Below are 18,671 nucleotides of genomic sequence, written 5' to 3'. Positions count from 1 at the left end.
GTCTGTGGGCAACACCTGACTGGACCCGCCGCCCAGCAGGGACAAGCCTAGGGTGGAAACAGCTTTGTGCCGCCATAAACACGCGCTGGAGGGCGCGGAGGCCAAGCAGCCAGACACCCGCCGCCCTCAGCACGTGGCAACCGCCCCAAGCGGGGGGCTAATCCCCATTCCGGTGCGGCGGAGGCGGGCGGGGCGTGAGCGGGGATGACGTCACCCAGGCCAGGCCTGCCCCGCCCGCCCCGCCCCTGCGCGGCTTCACCTCCGCGGCCACCCCCTCCCGCGCCTGCGCACTGTGACCGCGGAGCATCCGGGCCTCGCCGCTGCGTCCCAGCGGAGCCGGGCACGGCCGTGAGTCCCCTCGGCCCCGCGCCCTCTGTCCGGCCCCTCCCTCCGTCTGCGGTGGCGGCCCAGGTGAGCTCTTGTTTACGCCCGGGGCGGGAGAGGGCAGAAGCGGGGCAGCGGCAGGTGCTGCCCCAGAGCTCGGCCGGCGGGGGTGGGGGCGGGAAGGAGCCCGGGGCCCGGGAGCAGACAGGGCGGCTTGGTAGCAACTTGGGATCAAAATGAGGGCCGGAAGGTGTAGTCCAGCCCCCTGCTCAGAGCTGGGCCAGCCCCAACTAGATCATCCCAGCCACGGCTTGGTCTAGCCGGGTCTTGGCAGGATGGACTCCGCCACCTCTCTGAGTAACTTGTGCCAGGGCTTCACTACCCTTCTCGTGAGTGAGTTTTTCCTGAAATCCAACCTAAACCTCCCTTGCTGCAACTTGAGACCACTGCTCCCTGTTATGTCATTGGCCACAGCTGAGAACAGTCCAGCTCCGTCCTCTTCAGACCCAGCTTCAGGGAGCTGAAGGCTGCTATTAAATCCCCTGTCTTCTCTCCTCCAGACCAAATAAGCCCAGTTCCCTCAGCCTCCAGCTCCCTAACCATTGTTGTTACCCTCTGCTGGACTCTCTCTTCACGTGCGCTCAGTGCAGAAGGGGCTGTTGCTCCTGGTTTGGGCTGTACAGCTGCACCCACAGGTGTTTGGGAACTGGTGCCTCCCTTGGTGCAATCCTGTTGTCTTGCAAGACAGACAGATGTCTTCTAAGCTGCCAGATGCCCCCCTGCCTTCTGCCTGACTTCAGACTAACATGGCCGATGACTTCTTTATGTGGAAATTGCTGTTCTGTAGGGAAATGGTATGGGTGTGTTAGGCCTGGGGTGGCCAACCTGTGATATAAATAGCATAGGCAGCCTCTGTGTAGGGCAGTGTTTCCCAACCAGTGTGCCATCAGAAATGAAGAGGTGTGCCGTGGAATTTTTGCCATGGCAATGAGCTACAATAGATGTGAGCATGGGGAATGCCTTAACAAATGTGTCGCAGAAAATTTGTATTAATGTAAACGTGCCTTGGGCTGGAAAAGGTTAGGAGACACTAGTGTAGAGCATGTGACAGACCAGGGGTGGGTCAGGGTGGAAGTAGGAAGCAGAGCAGCAGATCAGACAGGGAAAGCAGGTCAGAGTGGCACTTGGGCAGGGTGTGGGGCTAACTTGTGGCATGCTTACCTAAGAGGTTGGCCCCCAGTGTCTTACACAGAATCAAGCTGTGTTCTTCCCATACTTTGTTGGCCAGGTCAAACCATGTTACTGTCTTAGACTCGTATGAAAATGAGGGTTTGTAGTAAAACTAGTCTGCCAAACCCTGTTGTTATCCTTTTAGAACAGCCTTTCAAACCACTGGAAAAATCGAGTTGCTGGATCCAGATAAGGCTAACTGTAGTAGAGTATTTTAAGAAGTATGGGAGTCTAGCAAATGGGACACTTGAAAAGGAGGGAGGAGGATTATCTGTTTCAGTTTTGGCCCTGGTGGTTTGGTTGGTTTTAGGTACTTCACTTAATTTCTTCTCATCCATATCTGGGTTTTTTAAATTAAATTAATATTTTAATTCTATTTTAAAGGGTTCTCTTGGTTAAGTTTTACCACTTTTTATCTTTTGATGTTTTATTGCTGAAACTAGCTTGCACATGTATATGTTGTAGTTGAATATGAGCAAGAGGGCTGAATGAGCTATTGACACTTGTAGCACAGCGGCATCAGGGATTGACCCCAGGATTTCTGTAAATAAAAGTATGAGCACCTGTACTAAAAATCTTGGATTCTGCAGATTAAAGGTTTTAGCAAACTCAAATCTTAAGTAAGTATGGGGGCGATGGAACCACACGTAATCCTGGGTTATGTTGCACAGTAACCACAATTTATTCAACTTTGACTTTCTGTTGGCAAGTTTGTTATAAACTTGCTTATTAACTAACTTGTTTGAAGATATTTCAGCCTGCAGATTGGCTGCCACTTTTTGCAGCCTGTTACTCACAATATGTTCCGTGCAATAAATTGTTCCATTATTGGTTGACTCCCAGACCTGCATAGAATATTTCAAAATGGGAAACATGTCTCCTTTTCAAGAATTTCTTGTAGCTGAAATCTTTTTGTCAGGTGTGCCACAAATTAGCTGCGTAGCCTTCCTGAGTGCCACTCTGATTCACTTCCTGTACCAGATCTGCTCCTCACTGCTGTGCTCCTTGCCTGATGGCTGCTCTGCTTTCTGCTTTCCGTCCCTGTCACATCTGCTGCTCTACTTTCTGCTCTCAGCTCTATTTGCTACTGTGTTCCCTACTGCCTCCCTCCTCTACCATGGGCCACACAGGAGGGGCTGCCTATGCCGCTTGTGACAGATATGCCACAAGGTGGTCACCTCTGTTTTAGAGCAACTAGCTAACGTGGAAGAAAAGTGAACCACAAAAAGCTGTCAAATATAGGAGTGTATTCTTTGAACCAGAAATGGATATAAATATTTCAAGCAATATATACAGTTCTCTACCTGTTCCCAGAAACTCAAGACTAAGACAGGGGTGGGCAAAATGGCAGATCCAGCTGGTGGCTAGACTGCTTTTCCCAGCAGACCCTGCCTACATTGCTGTGGCTGGTTGCCATGGAGACCCCAGGAGCAGCAGTGCCGTGACAGTTTGGGACTAGGGTTTCCATGGAGACTGGCCCCAACAGTAGTGGCAGAGCACATGGCTGGGATCTTGTGGTGGTGACAGCATGGTCTGAAGCCAGGCAAGAGCCTGGCAGAGGCATGCAGCCAGCAAATCGTGGCTCTGCCCCGGCTCCGGACCACAGTCACCATCGCAAGATCCCTGGAGCAGCTCCCCACCCAGCTGTGTGCCCTGCCAGTAGGGCTGTCCCTGGTGGGGGTGTGAATCAGGGCAACTGCCCCAGGCCCCGCACTTTGGGGGACCTCGTGGTCTGTGCCGCAAAGGGCCAGCCACGGCTGCCACGTGCTGCCGAGCACTGCTGGCTTTGCTGCTGCTGCCAAGTGCTGCTGGCTCCAGCCACTCCCCCCGACCGTGCCCCCCCCCCCCGCCAGGATCCTGCACACCCCTAGGGACAACTCTGCCTGCCAGTGCTGCTGCAGCCAGTTGCCATGAAAACTCTGGCCCTGTGCTATCACTGCCCTGCTGCTCCTTGGGTCTCCATGGTAACCAGCTGCAGTGACACAGGCAGGGGATGCTGCCAAATGGAGTCCACCACAGGCAGGACTTTGCCTGCGCCTGCTTTAAGAGGCAGCCTTAAAAATAGTTACTATGTAAATAATTGTAACAAATAGTTAATATAAGTTCTTTTATCCTGTAAGAGAACTTTTTCACTTGAGTTTAAGCAGCTTGCTTGTATATGCATACAAATATATAGTGTGAACTGCATTTTTAATAAATGTTGACAGTGCATTGCAGCCTTTTGGATGATAGAGTACAATCTCAAAACAAACCCCTGTGGGACCAGGAGAAAAGTTCCATGAGGGCATGGGTAACTGGTGCCTCTTGAGTCAGTGGCCAGTCATCAATTGGGGGGGAGGGGTCCCCCTGTGGCTGATTGTGCCGACCCAGAAGAACCCCCCTCCCCCTCGGGGTCAGCGCAACTGGCCATGGAGGGACCACGGGGATCGCTTCTACTGGCACCCCTGCTCCCCAGCTGGCGCTTTCAGGGTGGGGGCACAAGTGCTCTTGCCTGCCCCGCCCCCCCCCCCGCTCGTCACCTAAGGAGGGAACACTGGCTGTCAGGGGGTGCACATGCACCTGCTATGCGTCACCACTGCATGGGGGGTGTTTGTTATAATAACCAATTTGATATAATGAAAAAATGGTTTCTGCTACAATAAGGTTGTACTTTAGATTTTTTTTAAAGTATTTGTCAGAAGTGAATGCAACAGGAATTCATGCTAGTTCATAGCTTGCTCCTTTTTGTCTTTGCAAGAACATAAGTCTTCTACTCCAGGGAGTGGAGTTCCTTTTTATCTTAATTTTCTTTCTCATCTCGTTGGAAATTAATGGCCAGATCCTTTGGTTTCCAACTTCTTGCTGGCTATTTTGTATCCACCGTCTTTCAGGAGTATCTCCTGTGTTTGTCTCAGCTGCTTAAAGGATTTCTGGTCAACATAAGTGTGAAAATTAATGTGTTTCTTGTCACTTCTCTTGACAAAGATTTCAGGGACAGTTGTCCACTTCAGTCTACTGTTTTGGGAGATGACAAGAGAAGGAATGGATACACTGGACTTGTCAGCCAATTTGGAAAGTTCAGTGCATCCATGGGAACAGATTCAGTGAGGGTTTTTTGCAATCATAAGGGCAGACATTTCCATAAACCATTTAAATTAAGTGTTACATTCTATCAATTTCTATAGAAACTTTGGTGATTAGATCTTTTCAGTTTGAAATTGTTTCGTTAGTTCTTGCTACAAAGACTGAAGACAGAGCTTTTCATACATGAATTCTGTGCATAGTCTTTGTCTTAAATGTTTATCGCTGAAGCATCAATAACTATTTCCAGCTATCCAATCTGGATGAGGTGGTGTGTCCAGCAGTACTAATATTGAACCTGTTCAGAACTGGGATTTTGACTAATTGAATGTTTACTTGAAAAGCAGGCTGAGGAAGTCTGCAGGTAACACTGATGTGGTAGAGAGCCAAATCATATACTTGGTTGCCTATGGGTTGGAGCATATGTTTGGGACTGCATAGTTTACTCAACCCATACCTGTGTGAAACATTCAGTGACCTGAATGAAATATGTAGAACTTATAGGCAGTCTGACTTTTATGTAGCATCAAAATATGTAGTATTATTTGGACACCAATGAAAATTACCCATGAGTTCTGAAGGTATTTTACATGGATTGCAGAACTCTTGGCAAAGGTATGTAACATATTGCTTAAATTTGTTTTGGTGCCAGAGGACGAGAGGCTTGCCAGCATAACCTCAGTCTTTAAAAAGAGCTCCAGAGGTGATCCAGGGAACTACTGATGAGTCAGATTCTACTGATTTCTTGGGAACATAAGTCAATAATAATAATGATAGAAACAGAATTAGTTGGTCTCATGGATGAATATGATATGCTGGGGTAGAGTCCGTGTGATTTTTATAAAGCTCTGTAAAATGCCTTTCCAGTCTGCTGGAATTCTTTGTGAGTGTTAACAAGCACATTGATAACTGAGATCTGGTTGACTTAAAGTGTACAGTACTTGGATTTTGACATGGTCCCTCACCAGAAGCTGTTAAAGAAACTAAGCCATCCTCATGGGGAAACCAATTCAATGCACTGAAAAGTAATTAAATTCATTCAGCAGCCTTTTACATCCTGTGGTCTGGAACAACCTGGTTTTGATCCAGTGTGGGTAAGTGGCTTCAGCAGCACACCTGCAAGGAGGTGAGGTGGGGTGGGATACCTTGCACCTGTGCTAGGGCCAGGCAGCTGGGACCTGACTTACTGCTTCTTCCAGGCCCCTACCCCCACCCCCTTTGCTCTTGACCTGGGATACAAGCATAGCTTCCAGTTGAGTCCATCTTAGTGCCACTTCTCCCTAGCCTCCTCCCTCTTCTCAGTATGGTCACAGCTGGAAATTGCATGGCTGTGGTGCAGTTTCTCATTGGCTGGAAACTGTCTACACTGAAGCTTTGGGGAGGGGAATCTGGGAGAAGCAGTGGCAGCATGTACACAGCTGGAAACTTCTGGTTCTGGCACAGCCAGAGCCATCCCTGGGGGCAGGGGGTGGGGTGGGGAAATCAGGGCAACCGCCCCGGGCCCCACGCTTTGGGGATTCCTGCAGACAGTGCTGTACAGGCCCCAAGGGTGCCACCACTCTGCATGGCCGCCGCATGCCACCAGCTTCATGCTCCAGCTGCTTACTACCCCCTTCCCAACACAGGCTGATATGCCCTGGGCCCCGTACACACTTAGGGTTGGCTCTGGGCACAGCTCCTTACTGCTCAGCCCAGGCATGGGCCCAGACAAAGCCTTCTAGCTCTTCAGGCTGGATCCGGTGGCTCCATCGGATGTGGTTGGGTGATTCCCTGGGTTAAAGGGAGAAGAAAAGATTTGGACTAAATGGTAAGCTTTCACTACAAAGAAATGTTAACAGTGGGATAACAGTTCAGTTGTTGAACATATTCATGAATTATCTGGAAAAGGGAGTTAAGTAGCAAAAAGGGCAAAATTTGTAGATAATACTACAACTTTTTCTGAGCACTCAGATCCATAACTGATAGTGGAATTATTTAAAGATCTTTCAGAACTGAGTGGGCTGCCAATAAAATAGCAAGACAACATGGAGGGAATTAATGCTAACTATATGTATACAGTAATGGAATCTTAAATTGGTCATTACCATTCAGGAATGAGAACTTCAAGTTGTTGTGACTAATTAAAAACATTGGTGCAATATGCAGCAGTGGTCAGAAAAGCAAATATGTATAAAGAATCATTAGAAAAACAATTGTAAATAATTGAAAGATACAGTACCGTTATGCCATTATAAAGTCATAATGCACCTGTGTCTTGAGGACTGTGTGTAATTGTGGTCTTTTCAGCTCAAAAACAGATACAGTCTACTGTAAGAGAGCCTGGGGCTCTCTCTCACTTAAAGTGGAAGAGCAGCCCAGCCAGGGAGCTCTGCAGGCAGGCAGGGGGCAATGGGGGGGCACTGCTAATGGGATAATTAGCCAGCACCTGCATGTGGTCAGGTGACCTGATGCAGGCAGAACCAGGGGAGCATATAAGCTCAGGGCTGGGGCTAGCAGGGGCAGTCTCTACCTGGCTTCTACCAGAGAAGGAGCTGTTGCCCAGGATGCTGGGTTAGTGAGGGTTTATATTCTTGAAGGGGCAGAAGGCTGCTACATGTTGTTTATGTTGTATCCCAGGAGCTTGTGTTTATGCTGTGTTAACCCAGTGCCTTGCAGATAAAGCTATAGGGGAGGTGGATGCCTCATTAGTGTCTGGGTGGGAGGGGAGGCACTTGACTGCCTTGAGCCCTGCCAGGGATAGGCTCAGGGCTTCAACGCTTATTGAGTGCCGAGCAGTGCCAGAGAGAGGCATAGTCATAGAGGGACCAGGGGCCACCCAAGAGGGGTGCAGTCATAGAGGGCCAGGGGCCTGGTATATAGGAACCAGGGGCTCAGTGACTAAAAGGGACAAGGGAAGCTAGTGCCTCAAAGCCAGTTTCTATTTGGTGGAGCTAGGCTAGAAGGTCTAGCTTCATTAAAGAGGCAAAGGCTAAGGCCCCAACAGAGGGAATATACTAGTAACACCTGCAAGGCATGGTAAAGCCACACAATTGGCCTATAAGGCTGTTTGGAGCTACGTAATTGGCCCGTAAGGCTTTGGGTGCCCAGGCAGCCACAGTGGACTACAGAGGCCCAGCCTTGAGCAAATGCGATGGGCGGCCTAGCAAAGATTCATGGGCAGCCTCCCTTTTATATTTATTTATGTTACCTTCAAGGCATGGCAGGAAAAATATTAAGGTGCCCTAGAAGCGGAGCAGGGCACGGTCATAGTGCCACAAGGGGGTGTCACAGCTATACCTGGGACCACGATGTGTTACATATACTTAAACAGGTAAAGCAAAGGGCAGGAAGGAAGTTTGGAGGTATGGAATAACTTCTAAGAGCCTGAAAATGCCTGAACTTTCCAGCTTGGAAAGGAGATAACTGAGGGAAGATATGATAGAGATCTGCAAAATCATGAGGAGTATAGAGAAAGTGAATGGGAAAATACTGTTCACTGTCATTTTTACTGCAAGAACTAGGGGACTATAACTTGGCAACTATCTGGGAACCAACAGAAGGAAGCTGTGTTTGTACAAAAATATGTTACTTGAACTTGTTGCTACTGGTTTTGTAGAAACTAGTAGTATAACCAGGTTTGAAGAGGAGATTAGACAAGTTTATGGAAGTATAGGTTCATCATGGGCCATAAAACAACAGTTGGGAATGTAAGTTTCTGGCTTGGGGTATCTGGAACCGTATGATTGCTGGGGACTGGGAAGGTGTGACAGGTGATAGATGCCCCATTTCTCTTACTCCAAAGCACCTGCTACTTGCTGCTGATAGAGATTGAACCTTTAGCCTGATGCCGCGTGATTCATGTTCTTGTGTACAACCTTCTCATATTCAGCAGCACTTTGGGGAAATGACTGTTTACCCTTAAGGAATTCTGCCCTTTCTGCTTGTCTTTCACTTCTTTCTTTACTAGTGTCTTTTTTTTTCCTCTTCTTGGTTTTAATTTTTGCTTGTTTTTGTTTTGTTTAATTTCTTTCCCTGCAGCAGTTTTTCATGTACCACTTTTTTGTGGGCATCCCAGTACTTTTAACTGTTTCATTGCTAGGGGAAGAGGGTTGTTTGTTTTGGGTTTTTGTTTGTTTGTTTTAAGTTAAATGTGAATCCTTTAAAACATCCAATAGTATTTTAGAGCTGATGCCCTCCTGGTTAAAGATAGTTGTTTGGAAGGAGAATTGTATGTATTAGTGCTTCTGCTCTGTCTGCAAGTTTAGGCAGATATCACTACACCAGTTAGAATTGCAAGCCTGCCTTCCTGCCTGCAGAATGCTGAGATTCTGGGCAATCTGAATGTCTTGTGGCTGTGTATCTTTTAGGCTACATTCAATACATGGGCTACTCCTCTCTTCAAAGAGGAACGCTGTTTAATTCACCTTCTTAGATCTTTGTTGTGAATACTTTATTTTCTTCCATTCTTGGATTCCTGAAGTGCTATAAGTGTGCACAGTTGTTGGGCAAAAGTCAGTGGGAGATTTACCTAGGGTGGGTATTTGACTGATCAGATATTTTAAGCATCAGTTTATTAGAACAGTGGAGATAAAGGGAATTTAATCTTCAGGAGGTTAGATACTGATGCTAATTGCAAAAAAAATTAGTCAACTGTTATTGTGAAACAAAGTTATAAAAATGTTTTAAAGAATTTTATTTCAGTCAATATTGTAATTGTAGGTAATTTGTAAATATGAATGATATCCAAAATAGAACAGTTACTCTTTACCTTAGTTTTTATCCTGAGTCCCCTGAGTGACTCAGAGTTACAAAATTACAGAAAGAAAAAAAGAAAATAAGGAGAAATTGAACACACAGAAACTACAAAAGGGACAAGTCGAGTTTTAAAATGCAGTAAAAGGCAGCAGACCAATTTGTCAAACGTTTTGTTGTTTCTATGTAGAGATGCCTGCAGTCTCCGAAGATGGACCAGTAAGGAGATGCTTTTCTGTGTTTGCTGGTTTTGTGTTTTCCCTCAGCACAGAGTAGCTTAATGCAGGGAAGGAGAAGGAGACTGGAAGAGTTCCAGAGAGGAGCAGGGCAAGGGGATGCCTGCTCCTATATGGAGTGTGGGTGCATGTGTGTTGTCCCCTGACTCCAGCAGGACTGAGGGGCAAGAAACCTTCACTCCTGCCCTTTCTAACAGATGACACTGAAATTCAATAAAGGAAACGGTATGCTGTCACCTACACAATGGTGTTTTTGGTTTCATGGTATATTTGACAATTTTTGCCTGCTGTGCTGTCAATTGTCAAATCAGCTGATGTTATTGTACCGGTCAGTTGACTGGCTCTCCATAGTTTTGCCTGAGAAATGATTGCAAGATTAACAGGCGCTCATGTGTAAAACCAGTGAACTGTTATAATAGAATGTCCTTCCTGAAGCACACTTTGTTTCTCTACCATCAGGCATGGGGAAGTCTTTTTCTCACGTGCCACTACATACGTATAAAGAAGATGGCTCTGATGGAGGAACAGGATCAGAAAATGTGAGGAATGGGTTAGTTCACTCAGAATCCCATGCTGAAGATGGAAGAAGTGGGGATGTATCACAGTTTCCATATGTGGAATTTACAGGAAGAGACAGTGTCACCTGCCCTACTTGCCAGGGAACAGGACGAATTCCACGTGGTAGGTACCGTAGATAAAAGTAAATTAAAATTACACATAAATGTAACTAAAATCGCTGTAATTCTGTAATCAAAATTACTTCTGTGTTGTTTTCATGCTTGGCCCGTCTCTTGGGAATGAATCAACCTTTTATAAATTACCCTTTTAGTCTTTTTATCTAAGAAAATAAGTGAGGAACTTTTGGCTAGATCTATTCAGATTTCTGTGTCCTTAATACTCCATCTATGTGGGTATTCTACCCCTTAAGAAATTTTTTAAAATTTCTTAGCATGGTTCTGCATGGTTACTCTTTGTTTTCTATTGCAGTAAATATTCTAATATGGTTAACAACTGTAGTGTTGTTCCTTCCTCTCCAAACACATCAAACGATTTTGAAATGGTACAACTTTTTTTCAGTCACCGAGTAGTAAATTACTGGATAGCTTTGGAAAAATATATGATAACTGACCACTTTCATTATTAGTGTATTATTCATTACCTTTGTTACTGTATTTTGGGATGCACTTTGCCATTTCTGTTCTTCCTGGGGAAAGTGCCCTTTGTTTCTGTGCTGAAGCTCCTGGAAGTATTTTTGCCCTGTATCCCAAATAGAGTAGCTGATCAATAGAATGAAAGAGAGTAGGACTTCATTGTATGCTGATGCAGTCTTTTTTCACATGACATTTCTTGGAGGTACCAGTTTTTGTTTTTGCCCCAATACTAACATCATTTGTAGGCTAAGTCTGATAATTAGCATTTTTCTCTGCATGTCTCTCTAAACAGCTGGGTGTGTACTGCTTTGATATTGGCCACTAACAGTATGCATACATTATCTGTCATAATATAATTAATTATTTTAAGCCATGTTCATTGTTGCAGTGTCTCTCAGTGCCATTTAGAAAAACTCAGTTTTAATTCCTGAAATTGGCTGTTGTTTGTCTGATTTAAACAGACTAGTAGATGCTTATGTAACAGGTAGATTTTGCTGACACGGATGCCTATTAGTTCAGTAATAGGTTTGAGGGTTTGGTTTGTTTTGTCTTTTTTTTTTTTTTTTCTCCCCCCCCCCCCCCCCCCCCCCCCCCGTTTCCTGGCAACAGTAGGCATGCTTATGAAGGAAAAAATATTTCTTCTAATGCTAGTTATATAAGGTAACATGTAACAACAGCACATGATCTGAGAAAATCTACTGAGTATGAGTAATCAATTGAGCAGGTTTAAAAGAAACTGGGTTCCCCATGTGATTCTCCCCCCCCCCCCCCCCCCCCCCCCAAAAAAAAATTGTTTTATATTGATTTCAGCATGTCAGAAGTTAAGGTGCTAATTACCTTAACTAATATAAGGTAGGATGCTAGTAATTATGTGTTAGGTATCACGCTTTTTTGTTTTTCTTATAGGAGTTAAAAAAAAGGTCAGAATTGTTTTATCTAATTCTATTCTGGTGAAGTATGTATTACTCTTCTAAAATAACATTTTTGAATAAATCAGTGGAAGGTACTTCTAACAGATGTTATAAATACATCAAATGTAATGGTTCATTGAACTTTCACAAATTCAGCTTATTGCAGCAGGAATACTTTAGTATGAACTGGCAAACTTTCAGCTGAGACACGGATTTTTTGAGGTGGTGATATGTTTTATTGAACTAAATGTATAGTTAGAAAAAATCTTAGACAAACTTTCCCAACTCTGAGAAGTGGCAGTCACCTCTTGAATTTAAATAGCAGGACAATGTTCTTTGTAAATAAAAAGTCTGTTTAAAGGAATGGAGGGGGGCTCCAAAATAGGAGGAAAGAAATGTTATCAGGAGACAAGAAGTGAAGTAAAGCAAGAGGGAAGAAGCTGAAATGCAGAGGTAGATGAAGTCAATATCTCTATCTAGCCACTAGTTTTAGTGTCTGGTCAGCTAATGAATTTGGATGATTCATGCAATAAGTTATAATTGCAAGCCTGAGTGTATTCTGTGGTGTGGTTTTGTTTTTGTTTTGTTTTTTTTAGTTCTTTGGGTGGGTTTTTTAGGTATTTCACTTGCATAACTCCTACATAGTGCAGGCCATAAGTATGCATGTTGGTGAGAACCGTGATTAGAAATGTGGCTTTGGGGATGTGGTTATATTCTGGATTTTAAGGAACTCTGTCTTGTTTAAAAAGAAAAAAAAAAACAAAAACTTCCTCTTTTAGGTGACAAGTTCTATGCATGGTTTTGTTTGTTCGGGTTTTGTTGTTTTGTTCGGGTTTTTTTTTTTTTTTTGTTTTTTTTTAAGGATGGTTTCTATGAATCCCTAACCTCTCTTCAGGAGGATACTGCAATTGGAAATGAATCTGCTTACATTACCTTTTTTGTAAATCTTTGGGCAGATATAAAATGTTCTTGTGATGGGGGAGTAGGGGATTAGTGAGAGCAGTTTCTATCAAATCTTTTCCATGCTAGCTTTCAGAACATTTGTATGAGAGAATGTTGGTGTTGGGTCCTCCTCAAGTTCTTTTTAGTAGTTGGTGACAGAGAGTTGTCACTGATGTGTGGACAGTAGAAGATGACTGTAGTCCTTACTATATTGTTGTTGAGTCTTGGGAACTGTATAGTTTGTTTGTTTTTTCCTCTGAATGAAGAAAGTTTTGGTGGACTTCACTTTAGTTGAATTTCACTGTTGGCAGCTTTTTCCCCTGAATCAGGCAATGTAATAGTGCAGTATGTGACTCCATCCACTGGGGAATGTCTAATCAGAATTTTTCTTTTTAATCTTCTCTGTTGTGGTGGGTAGGCGGTCAGAGGTAGTCCTGGTTTGGCTGTGGAAGTATTCTCTGAGATGAAGTCAGCAGAAGGATTCTTTCAGTTCTCTGTATATTAGTACCTTGTCAGGCTGTTTCTCTCGGCAGGAGTCTAGATCTCTTGGGGAGTATGGGTATTTCAGAGTGCGGGTGTGGCATAGTGATAAGTTAATGATGTTGATATTCTAGGTGGTACTGTCTTGATTCACTCCTGTTGCTGGTATACTGGCTGTGAAGTGGCCCTTGTGATGGCCGATTCAACTTCTACTATTTCATCTTAGGATGGATGCCTGTGGTCATGCTTTTTTGATAGCAACTTTGTGTCTGCTTCATAGGAACGGTTTTACAGGTTTATATTTCTTAGTTTAGTAGTTAAAGTAGTAAGGGTGCACCCTTACAAGACTTTTTGGGCTGATGGCAATAGCCAATTTTTTAATGGGTTGTATTGGCCGATACCAATCCGATTGCTGATATGCATCCTGGCAGCTTGCAGAGCAGTGCCTAGCTGGTCAGTTGGGGGGGGGGGGGGCAGGGATAGGCACTGCCCAGCCAGGACAGGGCATGGGATGGAGCCTCCAGCAGTTCATCCAGCGGGGTAGGGGAAAGTGGCTTACACCACTGGCACATCCCAGGGGAGGCATGGGGTGCACATGCTTCCTGGATCTATGCACAGGACTAGGGCAGGCTGGGGCTGGGAGTGGCCCTGAGCTCTTTCTGATGGGGGTCTGAGCTGGGGCTGCGCTCGGGGTGAGCAGCAGCACTAGAGGGGGGGGCTTGGGCAGGGGACCTATGGTGAATTGTGGGGTGGCCACAGCCCACACCAGAACTTGCCATAGCTCTCCCCACCCCAAGGAACTCCCCTCCCATTGCCACCACCTGCCCCACGCACAGCCCCAGCCCAGTACCCCCACCAAGAAGAGCCAGCGCTGCTTCCAGTTCCAGCTTGTAGCATCATCCTGCCTTTGCCCTACACACAGATCTGGGGGGGCACATACCCCTCATGCCTCCCCTGGAGTGTGCCAGGGCAGGAGCCACCCCCAGAACCCCGGATGAACTGCTCATAGTTCTGTCCTGCACCCCACCCTAGCTGGGCAGCGCCTACCCCAGGCCCAGCCCCACTCCTTCTCAAATCATGGGGGGGCCTTGATCTGCCCCATTCCCACACCCCTTCCCTGCCCCTTTTTCCCCACAGACTTACCAGCTGGGCACTGTTCTCTAAGCTGCTGGGCTGCGTGCATGCACACAGCAATTATCGGCAACATTATCAGCCAATAAAATCTGAATGCCAGTTAACATCAATTTTGCTTTTATTGGTGCCAATATGATATGAACTGGTGTATCGGTGCACTGCTATCAAGTAGGTATGTCCTGCTTTAAGTGGATCCTTTTTTGGAGTAAGACAAGCAAAGGAGAGGGTTTCACAGTTTTTCTGAGTTCTCCTGCATAGTTGTGTTGGATAATAGGACCTCTGTATATTAGGGGGTTGGAGATAGTGCCACATGCAATTTACTGACAGACATGGTGGGGGGGAAAACCCAGAGCTTTAGTTTCAGCTTGACTCATCCATGCACCAAGCACAGTACATGCCCAAAATAAGAATTGCATCAGTTTAATTCGTCTCTCCAGTGTTGGTATAGCTTGCATGCTTCAGTGGGGCTTTTTGACACTTCTCTTGCATCAGCTTTTTGGGAAGAAAGATTCTGTAACAAGACACTTAAGAAAAAGTGTTGCTTCAACTTCCTGTATTTTCTTAATAAAATTCCAAGGGTCCAGTGTTGGATTACGCTACACTCTAATTGCTTGCTCTTTGTTTTGCTTTATAAGTGTGTCTAAGTGTACCTAAAGGTATTTGAGAAGTGTTCTTGTATATTTATAGGACAAGAAAACCAGCTTGTAGCACTAATTCCATACAGTGATCAGAGACTGAGGCCAAGGAGAACGTAAGTTACAGTAAGAATTTTAATATGTGAAAGGATGTTGAAGTTGTTTGTTTTGCTGATATGGTAAATGCAATCCAATATCATTTGGAGAAGTGAAGTTTAGTGAGGATTTACGTGACATGATGGACACATCCATAAGTTTTGGGGTTTTTTTGTTTTGTTTTGTTTTTTAAACGCACTCTACCTCCTTCAAAATAGAACATTTCTGCCTGTAGACAAAGGACTGGATGCATTGCTGACTTAAGTAGATGAGTCTTAGCTTTCTAAGATAGCTATTTAAATTATCTTATGAATTTAGCCCAGGGGTTTTCAACCTCTTTTGAGCAGTGTACCTCTGGTGGCTGGTCAAGGAATGCTGGGGGTGGGGGGGGCAGTGGCGGCAGCTGCACATGGAGCAGCAACACAGCGGTGGATGGCTGCTGCATGCAGGCTTCTCCCCCTGCATCTGGCCGGTTGGGTGTCACCTGTTAAGCCTGCAGAGGGGCGTTGCTGCCCTTGCCCCGCCCCAGCCCTGCTCCTGGGAGGTGGCGGTACGGGGTGGTGGTGCTCCATCCCCACGCGTACCCCCTGGGACCTTTCAAAGTACCCCCAGGGGTACACATAACCCCTGTTGACAACCGCTAATTTAGCCTGTTAATCAAGTAATTCATTTAAAAACATAGACTTTTTTTGGAAGACCATTTGGGCTCTTACTAAGCCATGATGTAGCTTTCCCAGCATAAGTGCCATTAAAGTTGTAGGGTAAGATAAGCAGGAGGGTGGAAGGGGGGAGAAGCAAGGAGGTCAGATGGGGTATTTTTGGTGAAAATAGGGTATTGGGCCTTGGTTCAGGAACCAATCCCCCATTTATAACGTTGCTTCTTATGAGAAAATTGGTTCCGAGTGGCAACGTTTCAACTTGAGACTCGGTTTTCAGGAACCAATTGCGTCATAAGTTGGAGGACTGCCTATATAACTGGGTAGGCTGGCTTTCAAGATTTTGGTTTTATACCTAGATCACTTTAAAAAAAAAAAAATTAAACAAAAAAATTTTAAAAAATCCCAGTGCATCCCCTTAGGATTTATTGTGACAATTCTTTCCATTTATTTCTTTTTCAGGAAACCAACTGAGAAAACATTGCTCTCAAACAGGCATATAAGCTAGTTAAGCACTTCCATTTAGTTTCAGCATTTTTTTCCTAGAAGAGGTGTTATACCAGGTCCATAGGAGTTGTCCTTCTGTGTATTGACATGCTTTTTTAATATTTGATTAGTGTAGTTACCTCTGATAGACTTATGGGAAGTTCTACTCGGCCTCCCACTCCCAGAATACTTAGTTAAGTTACTCTTAAATATATTTCACTTCAAAGTTAGACTAAGATGATGAAGAACAGGACATCCATCTGTTTGAGGCTTGATACTTGTGCACAAACTCTTCCCCAGGTTATACAACTAAAGGAATTAGTGAAAGGTTGAATCAGAATAATCATTTTGATTCTTAGCACTCTTATTGCCAAGAAAAAGGAGTAATTCTCATTGCTTTAATAATGGTATACTAATAAACTTAACCTTTTATTTCTCAGAAAGCTTTACGTGACGGCTTCTGTAATTGTATGCTTACTCCTGTCTGGGCTGGCTGTCTTCTTTTTATTCCCTCGGTCCATTGATGTGGAATATGTTGGTGTGAAGTCGGTATACGTCACTTACGAACCAAGTAGACGTATTATATATCTAAATATTACGGTAAGATCATCTGTTAACAAGCATTATTGTTGAAATGTGTTGTAAACAATTTTCCTCAAATGCATAAGTTAAGCAGTAAAAATGTATGTTATAACACTTCATTATGTAAATGTCATTTTAACAGTAAGCATTTTGAAAGCATATGTTGTAGTAGCAGCTTCACATGAAGTATAAAGATATTGCATGAAGTATAAAGATTGTGGTCAGGTTCTCTTTCTGTTTCATGTCATCATATCTCCTATGCCCATGTTTGTCAGATTTTCTTCAGGTCTGGATATTTGGCAGACAACACTGATTTTGCACCCTTACCTAATTGTAAAATCTGTAAGATTTTTCTCCTCCCCTTCAGGAAAATGTGCCTAAGATCTGACAATGATGTTAGTTTTCTAGAGTTCTCAGGGGCTGTAAATAAATAATCTGTTTGTCCTGGAGGGAAAAAGCCTTTTTTTGTACTGGGATCCTACAGATATACAAGTCCGTTGTTCTGCTTCAAGTCTTTCTTGAAGTCTGCAGGATAAAATGTGGTAATGCTTTTTTCCTGGTACATTGTGTGTGGTGGTAAAACTATTGTGGGGCCCCTTGCACATGTTATAGATATTACACAGTTAGCTGGTTAATTGTGCAATTAAGTGAAACCAGCTACATATACAAAGTATTTATGCCATAAAAAGGTCCAAGTTGGGTCTCAAAAATGTGTACTAACTCTATAGCTTTACAGCTTTAATTTGCATGTGTAGCAGAGTCTCCTCTGCAGGTTGGAGCCCTGTCAGCTGTCCCTTGCACCAGCAAGCTGCCAGCATTCATAGCTGGGAGCCCTCTTAACTGAGGGGCTGTGAGCTGCAGGGGATCCCCCACTCCTCCCACAGCTGGAAGATGCGGCAATCCCCCAGCCCTGGAAGTGCCCTGGCAATAAGGCACAATGGGACTTAATGCATAGTCCCACAGTCTCGCCTCCTGCCATGCAGGTAGAGCAATTGTGTGGCTCTTGCATTGGATCCCGTTGCCTTTAACTGCATTGTATGGGTACTCTGAGGTTCACCTGACTATGTTGTGTGTTCCTGTTGGCTACCTACTGGCAAAGGCTCAGCAATACAGCTTGGAAGCATGATATGTGTAAATGATTGTGCAGTGCCTGTTTTGGTCAGGGTCAAACCCCGGGACAATCAGCAGCATCAAATGAGGCTTCTATTGACAGCCTGAATTATTGCAGTTGTCAAAGTAGTTTTGGGGGGAAATGATCCATTACATTGAGTCTTTGATGTTCAGTATTAGAATGGCCGGGGCTCAAACATGTTGTTTGAGTCAGCGATCTGGAGAGACTCTTGCGAGGGGGCTAAAACTGGGTGTGTTATGCTGATGAATTTGCCCAAAGTGTTCTACATGCAATATATGCAATACAAATCCATGGCTTCATGTCCTTTGGGAAGTTGGTTCTATTTTCCTGTTTTTTTTCTTAAAGCCTTTACTAAATTCCTTGCTGAAAACCTAATGAATTCACTTCTGTTCCACATAAGATGAGTTTCTTTTAACTCTCCATGTAAATAAAAATAACTGAACAATCCAGAAGTATGCTAGTCCCTATCCCTGCTTAACACTCTCATCTTACTGTTTAAGGCAGGGGGAGAAGAAGGGAACAATTTTATTTTGGCTGGAGGGCCACTTAACAAGTTTTGGTGAGGTATCGAGGGATGCAAGGGTAGCCCTGCCCCTTGACAGGTGCCCTCCCCCAGTCATCTTGGGACCAGAAGTCCCACCCCCTGACCTTTGCCACCAGAAGTTCCTCCCCCTGCCTGGGAAGTACTCTTTTTGGAAGTGGGTGAGGTTGCTACCTTAAAACTGGAAAAAAAAAAAAATATACTAAAAAAAAAAAAAATGAAACATCTACTATAGCATATCTTAATTTTATTTAAAAACTTTTTTTTTTGTCTTGACATGTATGTTTGTATAGTGTATCTAGAGGTGATTGCATAATAACTCAAAATAGTCTTACCCACTTCCA

The 18,671-nt window shown here is 44.6% G+C and overlaps 1 protein-coding gene across 2 annotated transcripts in view; it reads left to right on the top strand.

Annotated features, from left to right (window-relative positions):
- The first annotated feature begins 285 nt into the window (after positions 1-285).
- Positions 286-18,671, top strand: part of TMEM106B (transmembrane protein 106B) — a 29,539-nt gene continuing 11,153 nt past the window's right edge. Inside the window, exons 1-4 of one of the 2 annotated variants that reach the window (XM_014603234.3) lie at positions 286-411; positions 10,041-10,262; positions 14,887-14,950; positions 16,513-16,672. In XM_014603234.3, coding sequence (XP_014458720.1) covers positions 10,043-10,262; positions 14,887-14,950; positions 16,513-16,672 — 444 coding nt within the window. In that variant the 5' untranslated portion in view covers positions 286-411; positions 10,041-10,042. Of the gene's footprint in view, positions 412-7,087; positions 7,165-10,040; positions 10,263-14,886; positions 14,951-16,512; positions 16,673-18,671 lie in introns of those variants that run through there. The other variant, XM_059728967.1, reaches the window with a different exon arrangement.

This window comes from Alligator mississippiensis, chromosome 5, assembly GCF_030867095.1.
Source record: "Alligator mississippiensis isolate rAllMis1 chromosome 5, rAllMis1, whole genome shotgun sequence".
Classification (NCBI taxonomy): domain Eukaryota; kingdom Metazoa; phylum Chordata; order Crocodylia; family Alligatoridae; genus Alligator; species Alligator mississippiensis.
Note: the sequence above shows the minus strand (reverse complement) of the source record. Positions and strands in the feature narration are given on the sequence as shown.